The sequence below is a fragment of the Phyllostomus discolor genome, chromosome 8 (assembly GCF_004126475.2).
Source record: "Phyllostomus discolor isolate MPI-MPIP mPhyDis1 chromosome 8, mPhyDis1.pri.v3, whole genome shotgun sequence".
Classification (NCBI taxonomy): domain Eukaryota; kingdom Metazoa; phylum Chordata; class Mammalia; order Chiroptera; family Phyllostomidae; genus Phyllostomus; species Phyllostomus discolor.
Window position 1 is genome coordinate 391289 of NC_040910.2, and position 21319 is coordinate 412607.

The window sequence follows — 21319 nt, forward strand, 5'->3', positions numbered from 1 at the left end:
CGCTTCCCCTGATTGGGCGATGCCCTGACGAGTCCTGAGAAATCAGCCGAATCCCCATCCTGCGTTTTCCATCTGGCCCGGCTCGGCGTTGCTGCACGGGAGGAGGTTGGCGTCATCCGTGCAGCGAAGCTGCAGGAAAAGGGCAGGTTTCTCCTTCCAGAGCCTGGATTTCCACGGAAGTGATAAAGTCAGGATTGAGAGTGGAGAAACCTGTGCAGAGCCCGAGAGGTGTCTCGTGCTCAGACACACTCGGGTGTGGGGGAGACAGAAAGTGGGGCAGGTCAGGCCAGACGTGAGAGAACAGTCTGTCCAGACCACAGCTTCCGTTTCTCCCGATTTTGTGTTCCAACCATAGGCCCCCATCTTGGTCCACAGACCCCCCAGTAATCTCACCCGGGGGTGGGACCCCCCCGGGTCCAGGTTCTCTGCAGCCCCTGGTCGCAGCCTACACAGTGCGACCCAAGCAGCTGCCCCGGCTGCTCCTGTTAAGTTTTAGACGTTGTAGTTCATGGTAGTTTTGTAGCACACAGTGGGTTTACTGCTTTTGAATCCTCCTTTAACTATTATTCAAAAGCTAAAGTTCTGAAAGTGCTCATCTTTTTTCTTAATCCTTACATTTATTGTCCTTGAACAAGGTACTCTGAGTGTTTCTCTAAATATTTCCTAATTTTTTCCTTTGCTGTCTTCTGCCCCTTTCCCCAGTTGGTCCTAAATTAACAGCCAGGACCCACCCTGAGATGCCACTCCCACCACACTGCATGTTTTAAACCAAGGCAGCGGTGTAGGGCTGCCCCGAGCCCTGCCCCCCCCACCCCCCCCCCCCCCGCCCCCCCCCCCCACCCCGGGCAGCAGGGACTCAAGCCACTGCCACCGTCCACGCACACCTGCCTCCTGAGTGGCCCACCTCCACCTGTGTTCGTCACTCCGTCCAGACGAGTGTGAGCTTCCCCCTTCTTTGTGCCCGTGTGGATCGTCTCGAACCCCTGGTGCACGATGTTCCTTCTGTCCAGAGCCCTGCTAGACCCCCTCTCTGTGACGTGGGCTGAGGCTTCTCCCGCTCCAGGGACACTGCTCATCCGTGGACGGAGCCACTGCCTCACGCTGGCGAGCAGCGTGGCACGGCGCTCCTCGGGCTCCTGTGAGTGCGTGGGGCTCCTCCTCGTTTTCCTCTGTGGACCTGTGAGTGGGTACGATCGAGACGGGACCTCGGGCTGGGAGCAGGCCTCGCGGACGGAGGGGGCAGGCATTACTTCGTGGAGAAAGAAGCGTTTGCGCCGCGTGTCGGCCCGGGTCGTGTAGCTATTTGCCACGTGGCTTCAAATACTGAGAAATAGTGCTGACAGGAAACCAAGGAGATCACTCCACCTTCATTTGTTTGTAAAACCAACAAGTTTATAAAACCTCCTGGTTTATAAAACTCAGGGCCGAAATGGGAACCGGAGCAGGCAGGTTGAGGGAACGATGGGCACAAGGGGAACTATTTGGAGCCTTGGTCAGTTTGCACTGGACCTTGGATGGACACAGAGTGAAGGTGATTTCCTGAGGAAGCAGCCCTGCAAGCACAGGTGCCCTTTGTGGCCCAGCGTGTGGAGGGAGGACCCCCTATGTCACCGGGAGCGGGAGGTTCTGCTCTGCACAGGTGGCTGCGTCGGCGGGGGCGGGGTGCTGTGGTTTTCAAAAGAAGCAAGAACTCAGAACTGGGACACGTGTCTCCTGGTGTTTTAAAGTACGTTCCGGCAGAAGCCAAACAAAACTCTGCGGGCCACACTGGAGACAGCCAGGCCCACAGGTGGGTGTCCCGGGGCCGGGGCGTCTCTCAGACGCGAGTGCAAGGAAAGTGACGAGGGATGGCTGGGGCGGGTGGCTCGTGCCTGGGTGTGGGGCCGGCGGGGACCCACGGGGAGCGATGTGGGCACGCGGCGGACAGGGACCGGAGCACCAGTGCAGGGAAGAGGCGATTTGATCTGGCGGAGCGGTGTTACCGGAAACCCTGGCTGTCTGCAGAGGGCGCGATGTGGGCCGGGTGGGAGGTTAAGGGAGTCGGCCGCTCCCGGACAGCCGCTCCCTTGCACTCCGGACCCAGAGAGCAGGGACCCGGCGGCAGCGGGGATACCCTGCTGGAGACACCCTGGTGGACATGGGCAGCGCCTGCACCTCCTTGTCGCTGGTCCCTTGGAGAGTAAGTGACGCCTTTTTGACTCGCGTGCCTGGGGACAGATGCGAACCTGTGTGGCGTGAATAGCGTGTGGGCTTTCGGTAGCTCCGGCCAGGACACTTCACGAAGTCACATTGTCACGGGGTCGTTCAGAACCTATTCGAGGAGCAGTGCCATCACCGGCTCACGCGCCGCGAGGACGGTCTGCCTTGTGCGTGACGGTTATGCCCCTGTGGGCTGGCGTCTGCGGACCCCTGCTCTTGGTTCCTTGGAGGTGGGGCACGTCAGTCTTGTGCGGGGCGGAGCTGAGCTCGCAGGATTCTGTTTCTTTTCTTTCTTTTTTTTTTTTTTGCTGCCAGCACCGCTTACAGCAGCCTTCCTAGGGAACTGTGCCCCGCCTGCCTGGCGGGGGCGCTGTGACCGGAGCTGACTGAGGAGCAGCACACTCCACACGTCCCGGCGTCCTGCGTCGGGGTGGCTCACGGCCACGGTCCTTTACCTGTATTGAATGCACTGCACACCTCCATCTGCACAAACGTTAAAATTCCTGGTAGTCTCTGTTGGGAAGTACTACAGGAGATAAATAGAAATAGAAACCTTTCTGTCTTTTGGTAGAAATTCCCTAAAAAACTATGGAAATAGAGCTCTTTTGGAGGAGGGGAGACTTCGAATGAAATGCCTGATTTCTTCATGTGGTGGCATCGTTCAGCTGCTGTCAAAAATAACAAAATATGGTGGTGAAAAAGGGCATTCCTGCAGCTTGTCCTTTCAAACGTCCAGTTCATCCACGGTGAACTCATTTCTTCCACTCGGGTACAGCTGTGAAGATGAGTGACAGAGAGTCTGCCCCGCAAACCCTCCCCCAGCACCTCCGGGCTGATGCTCAGTCGGGGCGGCACCAGGGGGCAGGTCTCCTGGGTTCCAGCAGGGACGGGGCCCCTTCAGCTTTGCAGCCCCGTGCCTGTGCCGGGGTGGGCTGGGGACGGCACAGTGCGCTCACAGGGTGGGCAGTTGACTTAACAGGTCAGGTTTCCAGAGGGAGTCGCCTTGGGGAGAGGACTGGGCGGGCCCCAGGAGGGTCCTCGGAACGGAGCTCGGTCGGGACACAGCAGGTCAGAGGGTGGAGAGGACGCTGGCCAGCACTCAGCTGTCCTGCCAGCGGGTGTCCGGAGCACCTGACTTACCTGCTCTTAAGATCCACTCTTTCAGTGAAAAGTCAATAATCCTATTTATTACGTATGGTAAAAAACATACAAACCGTGGTATCTAGGATACTGTGTGAGTGACCATAAATGTTACAAGCGACAGCCTGATAGTGTGCAGGCGGTGACCTTGACCATGAAGCGTGCATTCCGTCTGCAGAACTACAACAAAGTCGGAGGAGAGTGCAGTCATGAGTGGTCAGATAACTGTCAGGGAGGGGAGTCTGACTTGCTGTTCCCTAAGCCGAGTGTCAGGTGGGCCTGCAGCGGCTGTGCAGGGGGACCCCCATGGTCCCCACCGCTCTGGGGGGGGGTGTCAGGCAGCAGGTCGGGTTCAAGGCCACGCGATTTAGTGTCTTCACAGATGACCCAGAAAAATGAACCTAGAATACGCTCGTCAGGTGTGTGCTTGGTGCTTAAACGAGGTGAGAACCCAAGGGTTAGGAGTAAGATTGAGGCAGTTTTACAAGCGGAATGAGAACTCTACACAGGGAAGGAGGTGCCACCTTATAAGGTAAACACGGGACGGGACTCAGCACGAGGGATGAGGGGAAAGGCCAGGAGAACATTCCGGCCGGAGCTGAGCGTGAGTGGGCAACCCCCGGCCACCGCTCCCAGCGCCGGCAGGCGGCCCAGTCAGGGCACGGTGCACGCACCCTGCAGCTCAGAGCAAACCTGAAGCGTGTGAAGAAGCGATCCAAACAATAAAGAAAGAAAAAGGAGGCCGTGCATGACCACGGGTTTAAGAAAGTACGATGGTTCAGCCATAACTTAAAAAAAAGAAAAAAAGACAAACTGAAAAATTGCTTGGACAGGAGCTTTAAGGTCCAGGAAGGGATTTTTTTTTAAATGACAGAGCCTGATTATTGCTCCTCCGATGGAGACAGAGGGTGAGCGGGCGCGTGGGGGCAGGAGGGCGTTGGTGGCGACGGGGCCACGACCGCGGGACTGCACAGGCCGCGGTGCAGCCACCGCCTGTGGAGCTGGGCTGAGCTGGCGCACGGCCTTCCTCACCTGTGGAGGGACTTACTCGCTAGGGAAGTATTCATCAGGTGATTGGACTGTTTCACCTGCCAGCTCTGTGACTTTAATTGAAATAAATATTAAATTTTATTTTAAATAAGAGGAAGAGCTGTGTAACATTGCTATTTTTCAGCCTCCTATAGAGATGCACTAGAAAAGAATTTTACGGTTTACTAATCGGCTACAAGTTTCTCTGTGTTTCATCTGTTTGGGGGACCCCCATCTTCCTCTGAGCCATCGCTCCCCCTGTGGGGGTTGTTGGGGGGGGAGGGAGGCCCTGGGGACGGGAGGGTGGGGCAGATGGGCAGTGTCTGCGCGTGGGTGACCCGGTGCTCCGACTTCCAGCTGCTCCCGGAGGGGTGGGAGCTGGCGGGAGCGAGGCTCGTGCAATCACATATTAGAAAATGCAGGCATTCCTTCGTCCCCACCCACCCTGCTTCTGTGTTTTGGTGTCTGGCGTGACTCGGGGATGGTGTGACTGCTGATTTGGTGATTTGGTGAAACCTCCAGCAGCCAGGGTTTTGCTCTTTGTTCTCCGTGCGGGGCAGATTGGGGCAGATGTGGGCAGATGTGGGTTTGGGCTTGGCAGGCGGCAGCTGGGAGAAGCTGCTCATTAGGAGCTGGGAAATCCCATCTGACCCTCCTCCCACTATGTATGTAGTAAATGGAGAGCCCAGATGAGCAGCAGCCCAGCGCGGGCCCTCACGGCAGGGCCGTGCGTGGCGTCACCGTCAGGGAGAGGCAGGGGCTGGGTGACCCGCTGTGCTCCGGCTCTCCAGCCCGGGCGGGGTGGGGGCTCCAGAATGAAGAGCGTGTCCCTGCGTGCCGGTGCCTCTCGCATCAACTGCAGCAACTGCTGGACTCGAACTAACCGTTCGACTCACTGCACTGCTCTCTGGGTCTCCTGTTGGGAAATACGTGCGACTTGAGTCATGTCTGGGGTTTCTGGGGGGAGGAAAATGTACAGGATGTTTTGAAGTCCTCTCCTCTCATTTCTGTGTTCCCGGCTGGTTTCTGTGCGTAGAAAACTATTGTCTCCCGGGTTTGCCCCAGACTCGGGGACACACTGCGTGGAGCGTCAGAGGTGGGGTTAGACACGAGGGTGTGAACCGACAGAACCGGAGTGCGAGGACCTGTGTCCACACCCGCCGACCGGGGCCTTGGCCAGGGCTCACACTCGCTGAGCCTCAGGCCCCTCCTGTGGGAAACGGGAGCACGAAGAGCTGTCTTGCCCAGGGTGGCGTGAGGACAGAGGCGGGTGGCCGAGGCCGGTCCCCCGTGAGTGTCACGGGCTGCAGCACCCGCTCAGTTTCTCACTGGGGGAACTGAATGCCACTTCCTGGGGGCTACAGAGCTTTCCAGACCCGGGACATGGCAGCCCCACTGTGTGGGAGACTTCTTTCCCTTGCCAGCTGTTCTTCCTCCTCACCCCCACCTTTCAACCTTGTCCCCAGAGGGCTCCACGCTGAGAGCGTAGCTTCTTCCCCGTCCCAGCTGTTGGTGCTGGGGCTCTGGACACAGGGTCTCCGGGACGTTGGTGTGGTCCCCAAACCTGCCACTTACGGTGCGTAGGGCTGGATGTGGCTGTCGGCTCCGCCCATGGTCAGGGGCACTGGTGAGAGACTTGGGAGTCGGTTCAGAGAGGAGGACGGTGCTCCTTGGCCATTGAATGAGCCTCAGTTGTCGTTTGTCTCCGTGGACAGCGGCCCTGCAGGGCATGCTCCCAGGCTGCACCAGACCCCCCACTCACACGCTTGTCCACGCAGCCTTTCCGAACACATTGCTCACGGCCGGGGAAACCGTCTTCTCCCACCCCGGGAAGCAGTGCATCCCCACAGAGGCGCCGGCTCTGGAGTGGGTGTCGGATGGCTGGACGTCCACCTGGACAGGCCCGTGCCCTCTGTGGGGCCACATGCATGGCTCTCGTCTGATGAGGTGGCCCCTGAGGAGAACAAAGGGGCCTCTTCCCTGTGTTGGGGCACAAGAAACGTGGTAAGCAGGGATCCCAGGAGCACCGTGTGGCTAGCACCTCAATCTTGAAGTTGAAATGGCGGAGTGTCTACCAGGGTGACCGGCCCATGGCCCACCCTTGGAACCGTCCCCAGGGTGCAGTGCTTTCACTGCAGTAGTACAGGCTCTGAGAGTCAGGCAGACGGTCCCGGTCCCGGCTCCTCCCCACGGAGCAGACTGGAGACTCAGGGCGAGCTGCCCTCCAGGGAACGACCCCCAAACGGGATGAAACTTCTTACATCGAATGCCAAGTCTGTTATCACAAGATGCCTTAATTGTATGTTTGGAGAAGAGAGATTTCTTTCCCTGAGAAGAGCTCCTCACAATCTGAAGAAGTTTGTGGATCCAAGTTCAGTCACATGGGCATTGTCATCACCACCGTGTCCGACCTTGTCAAGGAGCCAGGCGTGTGGCTCTTCATGACAAAAAGCAGATGAAATGGGCCTGTTCCCTGTGTGCTGGGGGCACAGCAGTGTAGGGACAACCAAACTGTCCTCTTGGCCCCTGCATCACGGCCTCCGGCAGTCCCCTGTCCTGACCCTCCCTCCTACATTGTCACAGCCCTGCCCCTGGGATGCCGGTCCTGAGTTATGGGGAGAGCTTTCTTCAGGATCCTTAAGATGTGTCCAGGCTTCCTGGCTGACCCAGCGTAGCCAGCCAGGCCGTCAGACCTGGGGGTTCGATGGGTCTGGTGCTGCGGGCACCTCTGTCCTGCTCGCTCCTTTCTCTGTGAATGCCACCATGTCACCTTGGCCAGCAGAGCAGGATGCATCTGGGAATCACCCAAGAAGTTTGGGAGGCAGAGTCTCTGCCTCCAAGGGAAACCCCAGGTTAAACGGCAGAACAGGACATCCTTAAAAATGGGGGTACATTTGAGGGTGAATGTTGTACCAGAAGGGAAAATCAAGATCAATTTTAACTGTGTCACAAATGTTCTTTAGGCTGGCCCAGAAGAGGAATCTGCTGTTTGTGTTTTTGTTTAGCTTGTAACCAGGTGGCATTTTCTAATTAAACTAATAATGCCCGAGTAGCTTGATTTATCTGCAATCTATCTGATTGATCAGGGACTATGCACTGCCTGCTGCGTGCCGAGCACTGCCGGGAAGAAGATGTCGATGAGAAAGACTGCGGCCCATGTGGAGGCGCCTTCCGAGGCTACGGCGAAGGAGAAGGCGGGGTGGAGAGTTCTCAGTGAGGGGAACCTCCTGCCCCGAGGACAAGATCCTGTCTGTCTTCTCGGCAACCTGTCTCGTGTCTGGGGTGGAGCGCAGAACTGGCCCCGGCAGGTGCACAGTGAAGGGTGCAGAGGGGACCTGGCCGCCGTGCGGGGCCCCCGAGGAGTAAGAGTGAGCTGCCCCACCGTGTCCCACCTGTTGACAGGCCTGCACCCCGCCCTGCTCAGGCCACCACGATGACGAGGTGCGTTTTGGCATCTGCAGTGGAGCATGGAACTCGTTTTTTAAAAATAGAAGGCATGCTTAAAATGGTAGCTTAGATTTACATGGAAACTCTCCGGGGGTCCAAAGATTTTGTGGGTTCTCCAGGAATGGATCGAGTCTGGTGCAACACAGTTTCCAGAAGCAGACATGCTGGCACTTGGGGACCAAACCCTTGTGCCGAGTGAGGGCCACACTCACCTTTTGTTTTTAACGGGCTTCTCCACTCTTGTCTCTTCTTTGAGTCTGTGGAGGAAGCTGCCCCACGGTGCCCATCACTCTGGATGAAAGGCCACATTGCAGGGGTGTGCCGAGGTCCTGGGCGCACCCAGGTTACTCTGGTCTGCGTTTCAAGGCATTTACGGGGCACAAGAAGGCCAGTGCAGGTGAAGCAGGTAGCTCGCCCATGCGGCTCCTGCAGGGAGTGGCGGAGGGTGCAGGTGAGTTGAACGCAGTTTCCTGCTGTTGGGAAAGCCCCCTGGTCAGTCTGGGACTTGAGGTCAGTAGATTTTAGGGAGAAGGAAGGAAATAAGAATGGGTGTTTTTATCTGGGAATTTTTCACTGACCAACCAAGGCAGGAGTGGATGCTCTTCCTAGGAGCTCTGGTAACTTTTCCCAGACAAAAATGTGATCCCCTTGCACTTTGGTTTTTCTGTGTCCTTCCATAGGCGACCTTGCCTGGAAACTCTTGGAGGCGGGAAGGTGTAGATGAGGGACTGGAAAGAGAGGAGGGAAACGTGACTCGGCTTTCCAGCCTCGTAGACTCTTCCTTTCTGTCCGAACTGGTGGGTAAAATTCTGTAGCATTTGTACAAGTGCCAGCATGGCTGGGGGCCCAGGTGATTTGCATCGGAAGTGTCAGCATTTCTGTTTCCCTCACTGTTCTCTGACTTCATCTGTTGACCTTGAGAAACGTTAGGTTCTGTGGGCTCATGTGTTTTCCAACGTCTTTGTTTTCCGGCAGAAAAAAGGAAAGAAAGTTGGGAACGACGTCAGCTCCATGACACTCCCTTTGCTCTCGAATCAGTGGCCGTTCAGTCCGCTCCTTCACTTCCCTCTGACTCCTCTTCCCTTGTGAAATGGAGGTTCATCGATGCAAGGACTTGTAGCAGTAACGAAAAAAGTAGAAACTTATGTGAAAGGAAAATAAGAGAGTGATCACGTACTCGGAGGAAAACAGGGAGTGACGCAGGTGTGCGATTTGATTTGCTCTGAGCCATGTTGTTGGTCCAGGCAGCCTGGGGTCCGAGACCCGTGGGTACAGTGTCCGCCCATTGCTCCTTGTTGTGTGCTGCAGCCTTTCTGGCAAAACCCGGGCAATGTGTGAGGCCTTCCAGGTGTTTATAACTAAGCTGACTGTTAAAACTTAGTGCCCAGACATGTGCGTGACTGCAGAGAACTTGCAGGAAATCCTGTTGAGCTTCTTTTATGTACGTTTACACGGCTGCAATGGGCCACTTGATATTTATCTTCACTGAAGGGTAACTCGTACCTTTGGACACTTCCTGTTGAAGAGATGATTTTCTGCAGGCATCTCACATTTCTGTACATGCTGCAAGCAGAGCACTGACTGTCTTTGTTCCAGACTGTTTCTCAAGGATGTCCTTATAACAAGCAGCCTTGGGAGAGAGAAGCAGAGACCAGTGGGTGTGCCGTCCAGTGTGGTAAAGACAGTGGCTCTGTCTGAGCAGAGCTCTGGCACGCCTACAGCCTGCTATAAGAGAGGTGGGCTCCCTGAGTTCAGGGTCCCTCCGCACAGACCGCCCCATGCAGCGTGCAGCATCCGTCTGGCCGGTCCACGTTAGGGCTGGGAGGGCTGGGAGTAAGGGAAATTGACTCGTGTATGCCGACGCCCAAGCCACTCGCTCTGTCCTGAGAAATGACTGTCTCTGTGGCAGACCCAGGACTAACTGGTTAGTGTGCAAGTTGCACCTCAGACCCATCACAGTTCTGGATGCCTGCCAGGCGGACAAGCTTGTGGGCTCAGAAAATATCTGAGGACTGACTAGGCATAAAGGAAATTTGTAGGGGTGGGTGGCAGTCTTACCGAGTCAGACTCCTATAGTTTTAGGCAGAGCGGCCTCAGATCCAAGTCTGGCATCAATATCTTGGGGCTGTGATGGGATTGTGAAATGGCTCCTGCTTATGTGGGTCTGTGTGTGCAGGTGTGCAGGTGTGTGGTTGTGTGTGGGTCTGTGTGCGGGTCTCTGTGCAAGTGTGTGCAGTGTGTGGGTGTGTGCAGGAGTTTGTGTGGGTCTGTGTGCCGGTCTGTGCAGGTTCCTTTGTGGGTGTGCACATCTTTGTGCAGGTGTGTGGGTCTGTGTGTGGTTTTGTGGTTGTGTGCATGTCTGTGTGCATCTGTGCTGGTCTGTTTGTGGGTGTGCACATGTGTGGTGTGTGCATGTTGGTGTGCACTGTATGCAGGTATGTGTGTGTGTGGTGTGTGCAGGTCTGTGTGCAGGTGTGTGGGGCGTGTGTGCAGTTGTGGGAGGGTCTTGCGCATTGGCGTGCATGTCTGTGTGCGGGTTAGAGCTGATGGAAGGGAGGGTGTGTCACGAAGCGACCAGCCGAGTCCCCGAATCATTTGCGGCCCTGGCGTTCTTTTCTCAAGGCTTCCTTCATTGTGGCGGGTCGGCCGTGCATTGGTGGAGTCGGATTTAACAATGCAGTCAGATAAACAGTTGTGGCAGCTGCTGCCATGGCAACGTGGCGTGCTCGCCTCCTGCGCCCCTTCCCCACCCCCTGCTCAGCTCCTGTGAGTGCACACTCGCACACTCGCTGGGCGGTGCAGGCGGCAGCGTTTCAGCCGGGGCTGTTTGCTTTACCAGCCGCTCACCATGATTAACGAAGATGCAGGTCAGAAAAGCGACAGCGGCGAGAAGTTCAATGGCAGCAGTCAGAGAAGAAAAAGACCCAGAAAGGTAACCGGCTGGAATGCAGGAGGCTGCCTGCAGAAACGTGTGTGAGTGTGGAGGGCGGGCGGCGACAGGGGCGGGCGTGCCGGCGGTTCCTCCGTGCCCGCCGACCCAGCCGGGTGGATGACAAGTGTGTCGGCGTCTCGGAGGCCGAGTCCGCGCGCGGATGGCTGCGTCTGTCCTCCACCCGCTCAGAGAGAGTCCTTTTATTTTTAGAATGAGGGACTTGAAAGGGATGTGAGGAGCAAGGTGGAGGGGAGGCAGAGGGAAGACTTGGGGGCAGGTGTGTTCGCGAGGCGCGGTCTCGAGATGCCAGACGCAGCTGCCTTTGGTTCCACCCAGAGTGGATTCTTCCCCTGGAGCAGAGGCTGTTGTGACGGGAGAAATGGGACCCCGGGGCGGTGTCTCTGCTCCGCTGCAGCTTTCCCAGACGGGAGCGTGAGCTCTCTGGGACTGAGACAAACAGCTCCAGATAGGACGGGGTTGGGGGCCCAGCAGGCTCTGTGGGCTTCCGTCCCCTGGGCCCCCACACCCTGATCTTCATGGAAGCGATGCGGAGGACGCAAATTTGGGCCCCGCCCCGCGCCACGCTCTGTTTATGGCCTGACTCCCGCCGACCATCCTCCAGCCTCCGAGAGAGATGCCCTTTCAGTAAATTCTCCTTAAATCCGGTTCCTTCCAGAGGCTGGCACAGGGGCGGGTGTGAGAGATGATTCTAATACAAATGGTTCTGGGAGTGGATGGCTTGGATTCTGATTGAGCGGATTAAAAAATAATTAATGGGAACAAATGAATATTGTTTATTTTGATAATGCTGAAATGGCATTGTGCTTCACAATTGCCAATCTCTGAATATCTCACAACCTGAAAATTCAAAATTATTAGAGACCTCTGCTAGTGAAAAACCATCATGCTAGCAAACAAGGGATTCGTGTGTTTGCATGGAGTCATGTAATATGATAAGAATAAGCATGTCCACCCATGAAAATGCTAACAACAGCGTGAAGACAGCGACATGACCCGGTAAGGCACTGGTGACCGGGAAGGCAGGCAGAGCCAGGGTGTCCTTTGGGCCCCACCCTCGAGGGCATTTGTATAGTGTCAGCCAACGGAGCAACGTTTTCACACAAGAAAAAAATAATTAGAAAAGAGAAAGAGAGCAACAGGGAGAAAGAAGGAAGAAAGGAATGTTTGCCTGCATTCACAGTATTATTTCAAAAAGCTCTCCATTTCTCTCTGTACGCCCCGAGCTGCGGTGGCACCGCAGGGTGGGGCCGGCGTCTCCGAGGGTGAGCTCTCAGTGAGGACAAGAGTCGGGCCACCTGAGCCCTCAGAAAGGACCTGAGGGCACACAGGAGACAGCTCTGGATATCATAACGGGGTGTTTTTAAGCCCTGTGTTCTCAAAAATATTTATTTTAGGAATAATTTCTTTTCTGAGCTTGCAGTCAAAATGATAACAATAGCAAGTTGTGAATGTGTGTGTGCACAGAGGCATATATTGGGACACAGTGAGTGCTGAGTGTTGAAAGTAATGTCACCTAAAAGGAACACACACACACACACACACACACACACGTCTCCCTTCTCCAGCTTGTCAAGTCGGACACAGCGGGCTCCAGTCTCAGCTTATCCTTTCATATTGTGTCTGGAGCGAACCATTTAATTCCTGGGCCCCGGGTGCTCCTCTGTGAAGTGTGGACACTTGGACATGCGGTTTGGTGTCTTGTGAGGATTAGAGATAATGTGTATGAAATTCTTTGGGCTGTATTTAATATAGAGCTGATGGCAGTAACTTTAGGTGTAGTTACTGTCCCCTTAAAAGGAAGTTATCTGTTGGTATAAGCCCTGTAGGAGGGAAATCTTTGTTACCAGGAAGGACAGAGCAAAATACTGGGGCTTTGAGAGCCACTGTCATTTTCCAACGTGTCCGAGGTCCATGATGCTTCGAGAGCTTTGATCTCATGTGAACTGGGGGCATTCACACAGACATACTCCAGGTCTTCAAATTATGGCTTCAGGGCAGGTGACTTATATTGTTATATTAGAAACTAGGCCATTAGTGTGCTTGGAGGAGGAGCAATCAAAACATAAGCTTTCCTAATATGGATAAAATCTGAGCAAAGCAAGAACTGGGGCAGTTGCTGCCCTATTATCTCAATCCATTGATATGGATTAAATCCAGTAATATGGTGCTGTGGGGACTCAACCCACAGCACCTGGGACTGTGGACCTGGCTCACGGGGTCAGCGTGCTGATGTCATGTGCTGAATTTCATTCCTTGAAAACACGCCTCTTCTCCTAGTAAATACTGAACAGATGGGATGTCCTCCACTTGTTCATGTTATACCGCACAACAGGAATTCTCCTAAAGGCTCCTTTGCCACAAAACCCACAGTGTAAGAAAATAAGCTGAAGGAGTTGATTTTATTTTTTAAAAAAATATTTATTTTTTGAGAGAGGGGAAGGAGGGAGAAAGAGGGAGAGAAACATCAGTGTGTGGCTGCCTCTTGAGCGCCCCCTAGTGGGGAAAACCTGGCCCACAACTTAGGCATGTGCCCTGACTGGGAATTGAACTGGTGACCCTGTGGTTCGAAGGCTGGTGCTCACCCCACTGACAAGCAGGGCTGTTTTTTTTTATATTAGAGTTTTAGTGAGTGCCTTACAGATAGAAAGTTTCTCAGCTTTTCTAAGAGTCTGTTTTGGCACTCCCTGCAAAGACCCCCAGGTGACCCTGTGGTGGGCTTTGTGGGATTCCCCCTCACCCTGGGGTGGGACCAAGTGAGGAGGGACTCCCAGGACCTGGGCATTGCAGATGATTTGGAGAGGGCCCAAGATGGGGATGTGCGTGTGGGCTGGGTGCCCTCAGAAGGCGGGGTGGTTCTGTGAGGGGGGGTCCCAGTGAGCCCCCACCATGGGTGGGTGGACCAGGTGAGCAGCCACCTCTCCCTCAGCTGGAGACAGGACGTCTGGCCTCTGTGGCTTAGATGGCGTTTGTGGTGTTTGAGCTCAGACCTGACAGGGGGTGGTGCCATTGTGTCCTGCTCCCTCATGGTCACAGGGTGGCCTTGTCTGGGGACGATTTTCCTGTTGTTTATGTTCAGTGGGAGAACACAAGGCCAGGCTGGCAGTGCCAGGTTGGAGGCTCCTGGGTGTCAGTGAAGCACAAAGGCACTTCTGCAGGGAGAGAGAGAGGCTTACATGTCACTGGATGCTGTGTAGTGTCCAAGGACAATCAGCCAGATCCTGTTGTTGGGAAAGTAGCCATAGAAACCGCTTTCATTGGACACATCCACAAGACGGTTTCCTTGGGATCTGGGTATTTCACATGCACGGCGATTTGGGTGGAGACTGGGGGTGGGGTGGTCTGTGGGGCTTGGTGCCGATGAGGTGATGGACAGCCAGACTCTCAGTTGGAATCTGGACAGAGTGCAGAGCCCGGGACTGTGGGCTTGTGTCTGCAGAGCGCTCTTACCCTGTTCCAAGTCCCATACAGCTCCAGACAGTTTGCATTCTGGACAGTACTTAGGCAGATTAAGATTAAAGTAATCTGAGACCAAGTTAGTGCGTAGCACCTACACTTCCCGACTGTGTGTCCACAACAGGGCAGTGGCTTGTACACAAGTGACAGTGAAATACCCAGCACCCATCAGTGTGACAGAGCCACCCGGGACCACTGGGTGTCGTCAGCTCCTCTGGGGCAGGGAATGAGGAAATGCCTTCAAACCGTTCCCCACACCTGGTGGACAGCTGTGTTTGGGTTAAACTGTAAGCACTGCTGTTTTTGACAGAGTGGGAAGGCAAACTGGCCTTTGGGGTACCTTGTGTTCAGTTAAGGTGTTTTGATCCAAACCAGTATTTTAAAATCTTCATGGCATTGCAGAATATTTTGGTTACATAGATTTTATTGCTGGTTCCTTGCATTGCCAGGATAGGGCTGCAGAGTGTGTGGCTATGGAAGAGACACAGTGAAAGGTGTGTTTCCACAGTGGCCATGGAAAGTGGGCTTTTTTAGTGGGCTCAGTTAGCGGGTCCAACATTTTGACGTCAAAATCGTCTTGTGGTCAATAGTTTTGAATGTATCTAGTTCAATCAAGTCTACAAAGGCTTTCATATATAATTTGTCCTGAATAATATAATTTCTTCAATTTTTCAAAGAACCTATGAATTATCATTTCCTACATCAATTTATAACCCAGAATAATCTGTGTTGCCTGAAAACTGCAGTTCCCTGTCACTGAAGGTATTTGACAGAACCATCTGTCCGAGGGAATGGAGATTTTTAACTAGATGGAAGAATCCCTTACACCCTGGAGGTCTGGTTATTTTCTTTCTGTTTGTCTCTTTCTGCTCACTTTATGATATCGTTTTTTTTCTGTAAATTTCATATATAAGTAACAGCTAGATGATAATGCTGAAATTCTGTTTTTAGAGTGAGGTGTCTGCTGACCGCAACTACCGTGATTAACTGGGTTGCTAAAAAAATAAAATTCTTAGCACCCCCTTCAGACCTGCTCAGTTACTTTAGGGGATTTTTAACAGGCTCTCAGGTCTTTTGGGGGGGGCTCTAGAGTTCAGTAGGACCATTGCCTGAGAATGGGGTCAGCAGGCATGAACCTCAGTTCCTTCGCCAAGAAGCAGCTCCAGCTTCGCCGGGGTGTGCTGGGTGCGCCCTGGCTCCTGCAGTCGCGTCACACGTGCAGAGACAGCGATGGCGGAATAGGCCGCGTTTTCCCTCCTCCTCTCACTCCGCGTCTGGAGCGCAGTCTTGCTTCTTCCCACGCACTGTCTCCTCTCGTCAGCCCGACAGCTCCCACCGAGTCTCTTCGCCTGGGCTCGCAGACGAGGGGCTGGGCACTCGGGCACTTCATGGAGGGACGGTGCTGGGGAGACGAGAGATGTGATGCCTGCTGGTCACCAAATGCCACATTTGGAACCATTTCTCCCACGGAAACCAGGTGTTGGGCAGTTCCCGTGTCCCTCGCAAAGCTTCTCAGGTCCCTGCAGCCGAGACCCCTCCAGACCCCCCGCGCAGTTCCGCCCGTCAGCGGCAGGTGGCGCTCTCCGACCTCCGGGGGTCCCGCGGAGGGGTCTGCTCACGGCGCACAGCCTCCCTCCCAGGGCCCCAGGGCACCCGGCGCGCGTGGGCGCGGGCGGTTCCGTCACTCCATCCCGACACTGAGCTGGATTTGAAAATCCACAAGCAAATAAGGAGACAGGTTTCTTCACGTGGCCTGGGCGTGAGACACGACGCTAACGTGAGAAGCGGATTCCACGCTCACAGCGCAGTTCTCCTTCCTCTCCTGAGGCACTTGGTTACGGGACAGGCTCCGCCCTTGTTCTGTGGGCGGCCCTTTTCGCGCTCTCCTGAGGCGTTTCAGGGTTCTGTCTCCTCTTGACAGGGTTTCCAGAGACAAGTGGTTGCTCACGGAAATAGACTTGAGAGTTTTGATCTGCGCCGGTTGTGGTCGCGTCCGCACTCAGGGCAGACTGAGCTGTGGACCCGCCGCAGCTCCCTCCCTCTCCTGCCCGCGCGGGTCCCAGTCCCTGCTGGTGGCAGCGGCAGCGCGCATGCGTCAGCGGCGCCCGCGCGTCCCTGTGTCTCCACGCGGGCCTTCGCCACCGCGACTTCCTCCACTCGCGCGGGCAGAGCTGGGAATGCTAGCAAGTGCAACAATCTTTTGACAGAAAAATTTATCCTATCAACTTGAGACTGAGTGAACATGTAGGTATTTCTGTCCTTCGAAGTTCATTACTACCTGCCAACCCTCTAGGGAGGGTCCATTTCTAAAAGGCGAGGGAGCGGGTCAACCGCGCTCCAGTCGCTGACGCCGCCCCTCGCGGGGGGCGGGGGGTGGGGGGAGCTGCTGCGGAGTCGTCAGGCCCGGTTTTGGTTCGTGTTTTCCTGCTAACCCGCAGACAACCATCTTCTGCCCTCTGGCTCGTGTCTGTCCTCATTGAGGCAAAGGCCTTGATTTTTAACATTTGCTTAACGAGCTTCAATTTTTAAGAATCAGCTTGTTTTACTAGTTAATTTATTGCGCGAACACACCGGAAAACTCCTGTAAGTCAACGGGTGTGCGCGGTGGGCTGGGTGTGTGGCCGTGCGTTCGCCGCCGGGCGTGACAGCTCAGGATCAGTGACCGGCGCCTTCCTGGGCTCTATAACCAGAGCAGACATCTCTATCCACATGAAAGTACCGCTCCAAACACAGGCATTTTCCAAATAGGAAAACGGTTTTTACGGTGTTGACTAACGTTGCAGACGCGCTCAAGCTCCGTCCGCAGACGTGGGCTCTGACCGAGGGCGGGACGCAGGGGCGCGGGGCTTTCTCCGCCGGCATCTCCGTCCGCGCTTCTGCGGGTTCTGTCACGGCCGCTCCCGCATCCGGCGGTTTGTCAGTGAGTTCGCAGCGCTTGTCCTCACCCAAAAGGTCGCTCATCTGGCCTGCGCTCTCCAGGCTCAGTGCCCAGCAGGGACCTCTTTCCAGCTGTTGAAGAACCAGCTGCAGTGAGGGGGCGTCAGGCGCTCCTCTGCTGGCCCAGGAGGAGCCTGGCTTGAAGCTGCTTCTGAGCGAGGAGGGGTCTGTGTCACCTGGAAGCGCCTCGCGATGGCCCAGCCTGGCCTGGCCTCCAGGCCTGGTCTGTGAAGGTGGTGCTTGGGTGGCAGCAACAGGCTGTGAGTGGCCTGGCACCTTCCTCTCATCACTGACCAGACACAGAACCGCTGTCGAGCAAGGTTCTGAATCACTGGCCGGAGTGCAATGGAAAAGTGAAGTTCCTCCCTTACTGCTTTTTTCTGATACTAATTTTAAGGGATGATTATTATTTAAAATCTTATTTATCATTTGTCTGCATGTGAACATTAAATAGATGATTATTATGTTAGCTGATAACTGCAGTGATAGAAATGTACACAAAGATCGGTTGGCTGAATGGAAGTAATTTTACTGGACAGAGCAATTACTTTTTTTTTTTTTCAAAAAGGGTGGTCAGGGGTTCTGTTGGCTGGTGGCCCCCGATGTCAGGAGTTTGGGAGGACTTTTTTCCACACACATATATACACTCAGGTCACTCTGAGGGTCAGATGTGATACTACTGGAAATGACCTAGAAACTTTGGGATTTTAAAAAAGTCATCGTAACCTGCTCTAATTCACAGTCTCCTGGGTGCTGGGTGTGTCTGCATGACTGCTGGTGTTGTAGACACTCTTGATAACAAACTACCCTCATTCCGGGGACCTGGTGCTGTGCCTTATGCAGATTTAAATGATCATCTAAAACTGGGCTACTGATCTGGAAGCAGAAGCTGCATTTCCAGACATCCCAGCAGGCTTCCCTCCCCCGAGTTGGGTCCGTCTGGCCATCCTCTTGTCTCACAGTCCAGCCTAGGAGTCAAGGATCATGTGGACGTGGTCATGGGTTGGTCTAACCTACCATTCAAACTTAACATGCATTTCCATGTTGTCCTTAAAATAGAAGTAAAATCACTGCATTTTGGAATTCGTACTGTTTGGAGTGGTTCCCTGAGGTGATCAGTAGCCAGCGAATTTGGATCTTACACTGGTTTCACTTGCTGTCTCCATGCTCCTCCACTTCTTTGTAGGACGCATGTCACCCTGTCACAGAACGTCTCACCACCTAGATGGCCTGACGTCAGAGGTCATCCCGTGGGGCGACCAGGGTCTGGCACTGAGAGGCAGCAGGTGAGGGCTGGGCTTGACAGGTGCACCTTTGCAGATGCCCGTGGTGACAGGCACACGGTCAGCCTGACAGAGCGGGCTGTGCTCCCCACCCAATGATGGGCCAGGCTTTTCCCGGCAGGGCTGTCACGCAAGAGCGAGTTTCTGATGTTGACTCTGAAGGTTTCCCAAGAACCGCTGTGCTCGCCTGCCTGCTCCCGGAGTCTGGGTGCCAATCTGCGAACAGGGGCTGCCTCTCTGCAGCTGTGGTCTGCCGCCTGCCTGGTTCAGGCCACACCTGACGACACCTCCAGGCCTTTATTAGTTAGAAGCCTAAAGCAAACTGAAAAGGTAGTTGAAATTGAAACATCATAAAGAAACTATATATGGATTTGTTGAAACATTAGCACTGACTAGCCTTACAAAGGTGCTTGGTTTTATTTAGTTTGTGCATAGTCTCACTGTTTAGTCCCTTCCTGCCTCGATCCATGTTGTCCACCAGCACACACACACACAGACACACAAACACACACAGACACACACAGACATGTACACCCAGACTTCATGGCCACGGTGAAACTGCCTAACTGGCCACATGTCTCCCTGGTTGGTTTGCTGGGCCAGGCTTGCCCTTCTCTCCATCAGGATCAGTGTGTCCCAGGGTACTCGGGGATGCCTGCCGACTTCCTAAGCATGTTACAACTCTACCTAGTTGCTGCAGCAAATGTGAATTAAAGAGATCGTTTGGGCAACTATCCCCCAAAGAAAACCAAACTAATCATCTCTCGCTATCTCATTTTTATTACCTTTTTCTTCAAAGTTTCCCCCTTACTGTAGGAAAGAAATGGACTTTATAGATACATCTTTGCAACAAAAACCAAATTTGCTAATAATTGCCTATGAACAGCAGATGAAAGTATTTCACTGGCACAGGGAGAGAGTTGACACATGGAAACTGAAGCAATCAGTTATGTCTGCACTGGGCACGTGGTGTAGGTGATGTTGGAAATTGTTATGAGAGCATTATAAATAATTGTATACTGGGTGTCCCTGAAAGTCCTTTAAATTCGAGTTACCCTGGTTTGCTTCCACCATTTGATGTTTTAAACATCACATCGATAGGTGTCTCATAAAAACTTTGGAAAACTACTTTTTAACATGTAGTGAAAAGCAAGTAAAATTACATGACACAGCTTTAGCAGCAGATGAGACAGGTGCCTGGTGGAGCAGTGAATGTGTTTGTCACTGTTGGGTAGGGTCTGATTCCACGTGAAGATCAAGAGAACAATCAGAAGGGACTCAGGCAATGGTGTATTTATATTATGGAGAAAATGGAGACATGGCCAAGAGTCAAACAAATGAACAATTTTATAGTAAATAAATGACAGGTGACCATTTGGATTTAGGAGGACACTGGACAGGTGTAAAGTCAAACGAGGGAGGGGAGACTCCACAGATTAAGGGACCCGGAAACAAGGATCGGAGTCCAGGAGGTGTGATGAACAGACACAGGAGAGGCTGCGACAGGGCGGGGAGGACACCCTCCACCCGAGAGCAGGACAAGCCATGAGGGACAGACCGTTGGGCCCTAATGAGCCAGAACCCTGTTCTCAACCAGCCCTGCTGCCTGCAGAGCAGAGGGCTGAGCAGAGCTGAAGTTCATTGGCACAAACCATCCTGGGAGCCAAGTCAGAGCCGGCGTTTTCCAGGCCTGCAGCAAGGGCTCCAGCTGGCGCAGACCCCGGGGAGCCGGCAGGAGGAAACCTTTCCATTGCATTGGGGGCCAGACTCCCGATCAAGATCAGCGGACCTGTGTGGGGCCTGCCTATTGCAATCTGTCCTTTAGAAGTGCAGTAACGTGTCTGGCATTTGGTGCAACTCAATGACACCTTAAATAGAGTATGTTGCTACCAAATGAAACTGAATAGACAAGAATTGCTCATCTACCTATTGCATCATCATTTGTGCCAAACTTTCCCATTAAAGGGTAATGTTTCACTCTAACCTCAGGACCTCCTGGGACTCGCTCTCTCTTACTCTGAATATCCAGTATCTCAAAGTCATCACTTTATCTTCACTGCAGAGCCGTCCCCTCCCCTGCTCCAGCCTCCCCGAAGGACCACATGACCGTCAACCTGTGGGGCTGCTGCCTCAACGCTTCCTCCTTCTGCTCAGCTCTGGGAAGTTCCCCTCCTTCCACTTGTGCCGGGTGTGGGGGTGGTTCAGCGCTGCACCTTGCTGTGAGTGGATGCCACCTTCATGCCCTCTCATCTCACACCCAGTCCCACGTCCTGGACAATAGTTGCTTCACATGTGTGTGTTCCTGTATCCTCACACACCTGGTTGATTTTGTTCTGGATCCTGGGGCCACTGCAGAGAACCGGCTCATGAATTCTCCTCCCCCTGGCTTTCTGCTCAGAGAGACCAGGCTTATCCCCTCCAAATGGCCACTTAGCTTCCACTCTTCGTTCCTCTTGTCTTGGAATGCCCCGTTGTCACTGTCACTTTAAACATCTCAGCATCACAAAGTCTGTGAAACGAGGGGTCCTGACTGGAAATTACTGGTGATTCTCCCAGCACACAATCGATTATTGGCCTCTTTTACCACAAGATTCATTAGCATAGATGGCACGGTCCCATGTCTGATCTTTTTCCTTTTAATTTTGATTAAATCTAGTGACTCTCATTTGAATTCCAACAAAAATGCACTTACTTTGATTTTCTGGTTTTGGTTCATCACGAAGGCACCATGTCTGCCTGGAAGACAGAGTATCTGTTTGTCCTGCAGTCAGTCAGCACCTCTTTTCAACCAACCAACCAAAGGCTCTGTTCTGTGGGGAGCAGCTGGACAACACTGCACGTCCGTCCATGGGACCCAGGCCCCGTTCCTCTGTGGAAC

At 53.9% G+C, this 21319-nt stretch overlaps 1 protein-coding gene across 11 annotated transcripts in view; it reads left to right on the forward strand.

Moving 5' to 3' along the window:
- The window catches only part of ANK2 (ankyrin 2), a 253938-nt gene that overhangs the window by 75967 nt on the left and 156652 nt on the right, over positions 1–21319 (forward strand). For 4 of the 11 annotated variants that reach the window (XM_036031753.1, XM_036031759.1, XM_036031763.1 and 1 more), the window contains exon 1: positions 10382–10747. The exons of 1 other annotated variant lie outside the window; for it this stretch is intronic. In XM_036031753.1, coding sequence (XP_035887646.1) covers positions 10664–10747 — 84 coding nt within the window. In that variant the 5' untranslated portion in view covers positions 10382–10663. Of the gene's footprint in view, positions 1–10361; positions 10748–21319 lie in introns of those variants that run through there. 6 more of the 11 variants (XM_036031722.1, XM_036031733.1, XM_036031750.1 and 3 more) reach the window with 4 other exon arrangements.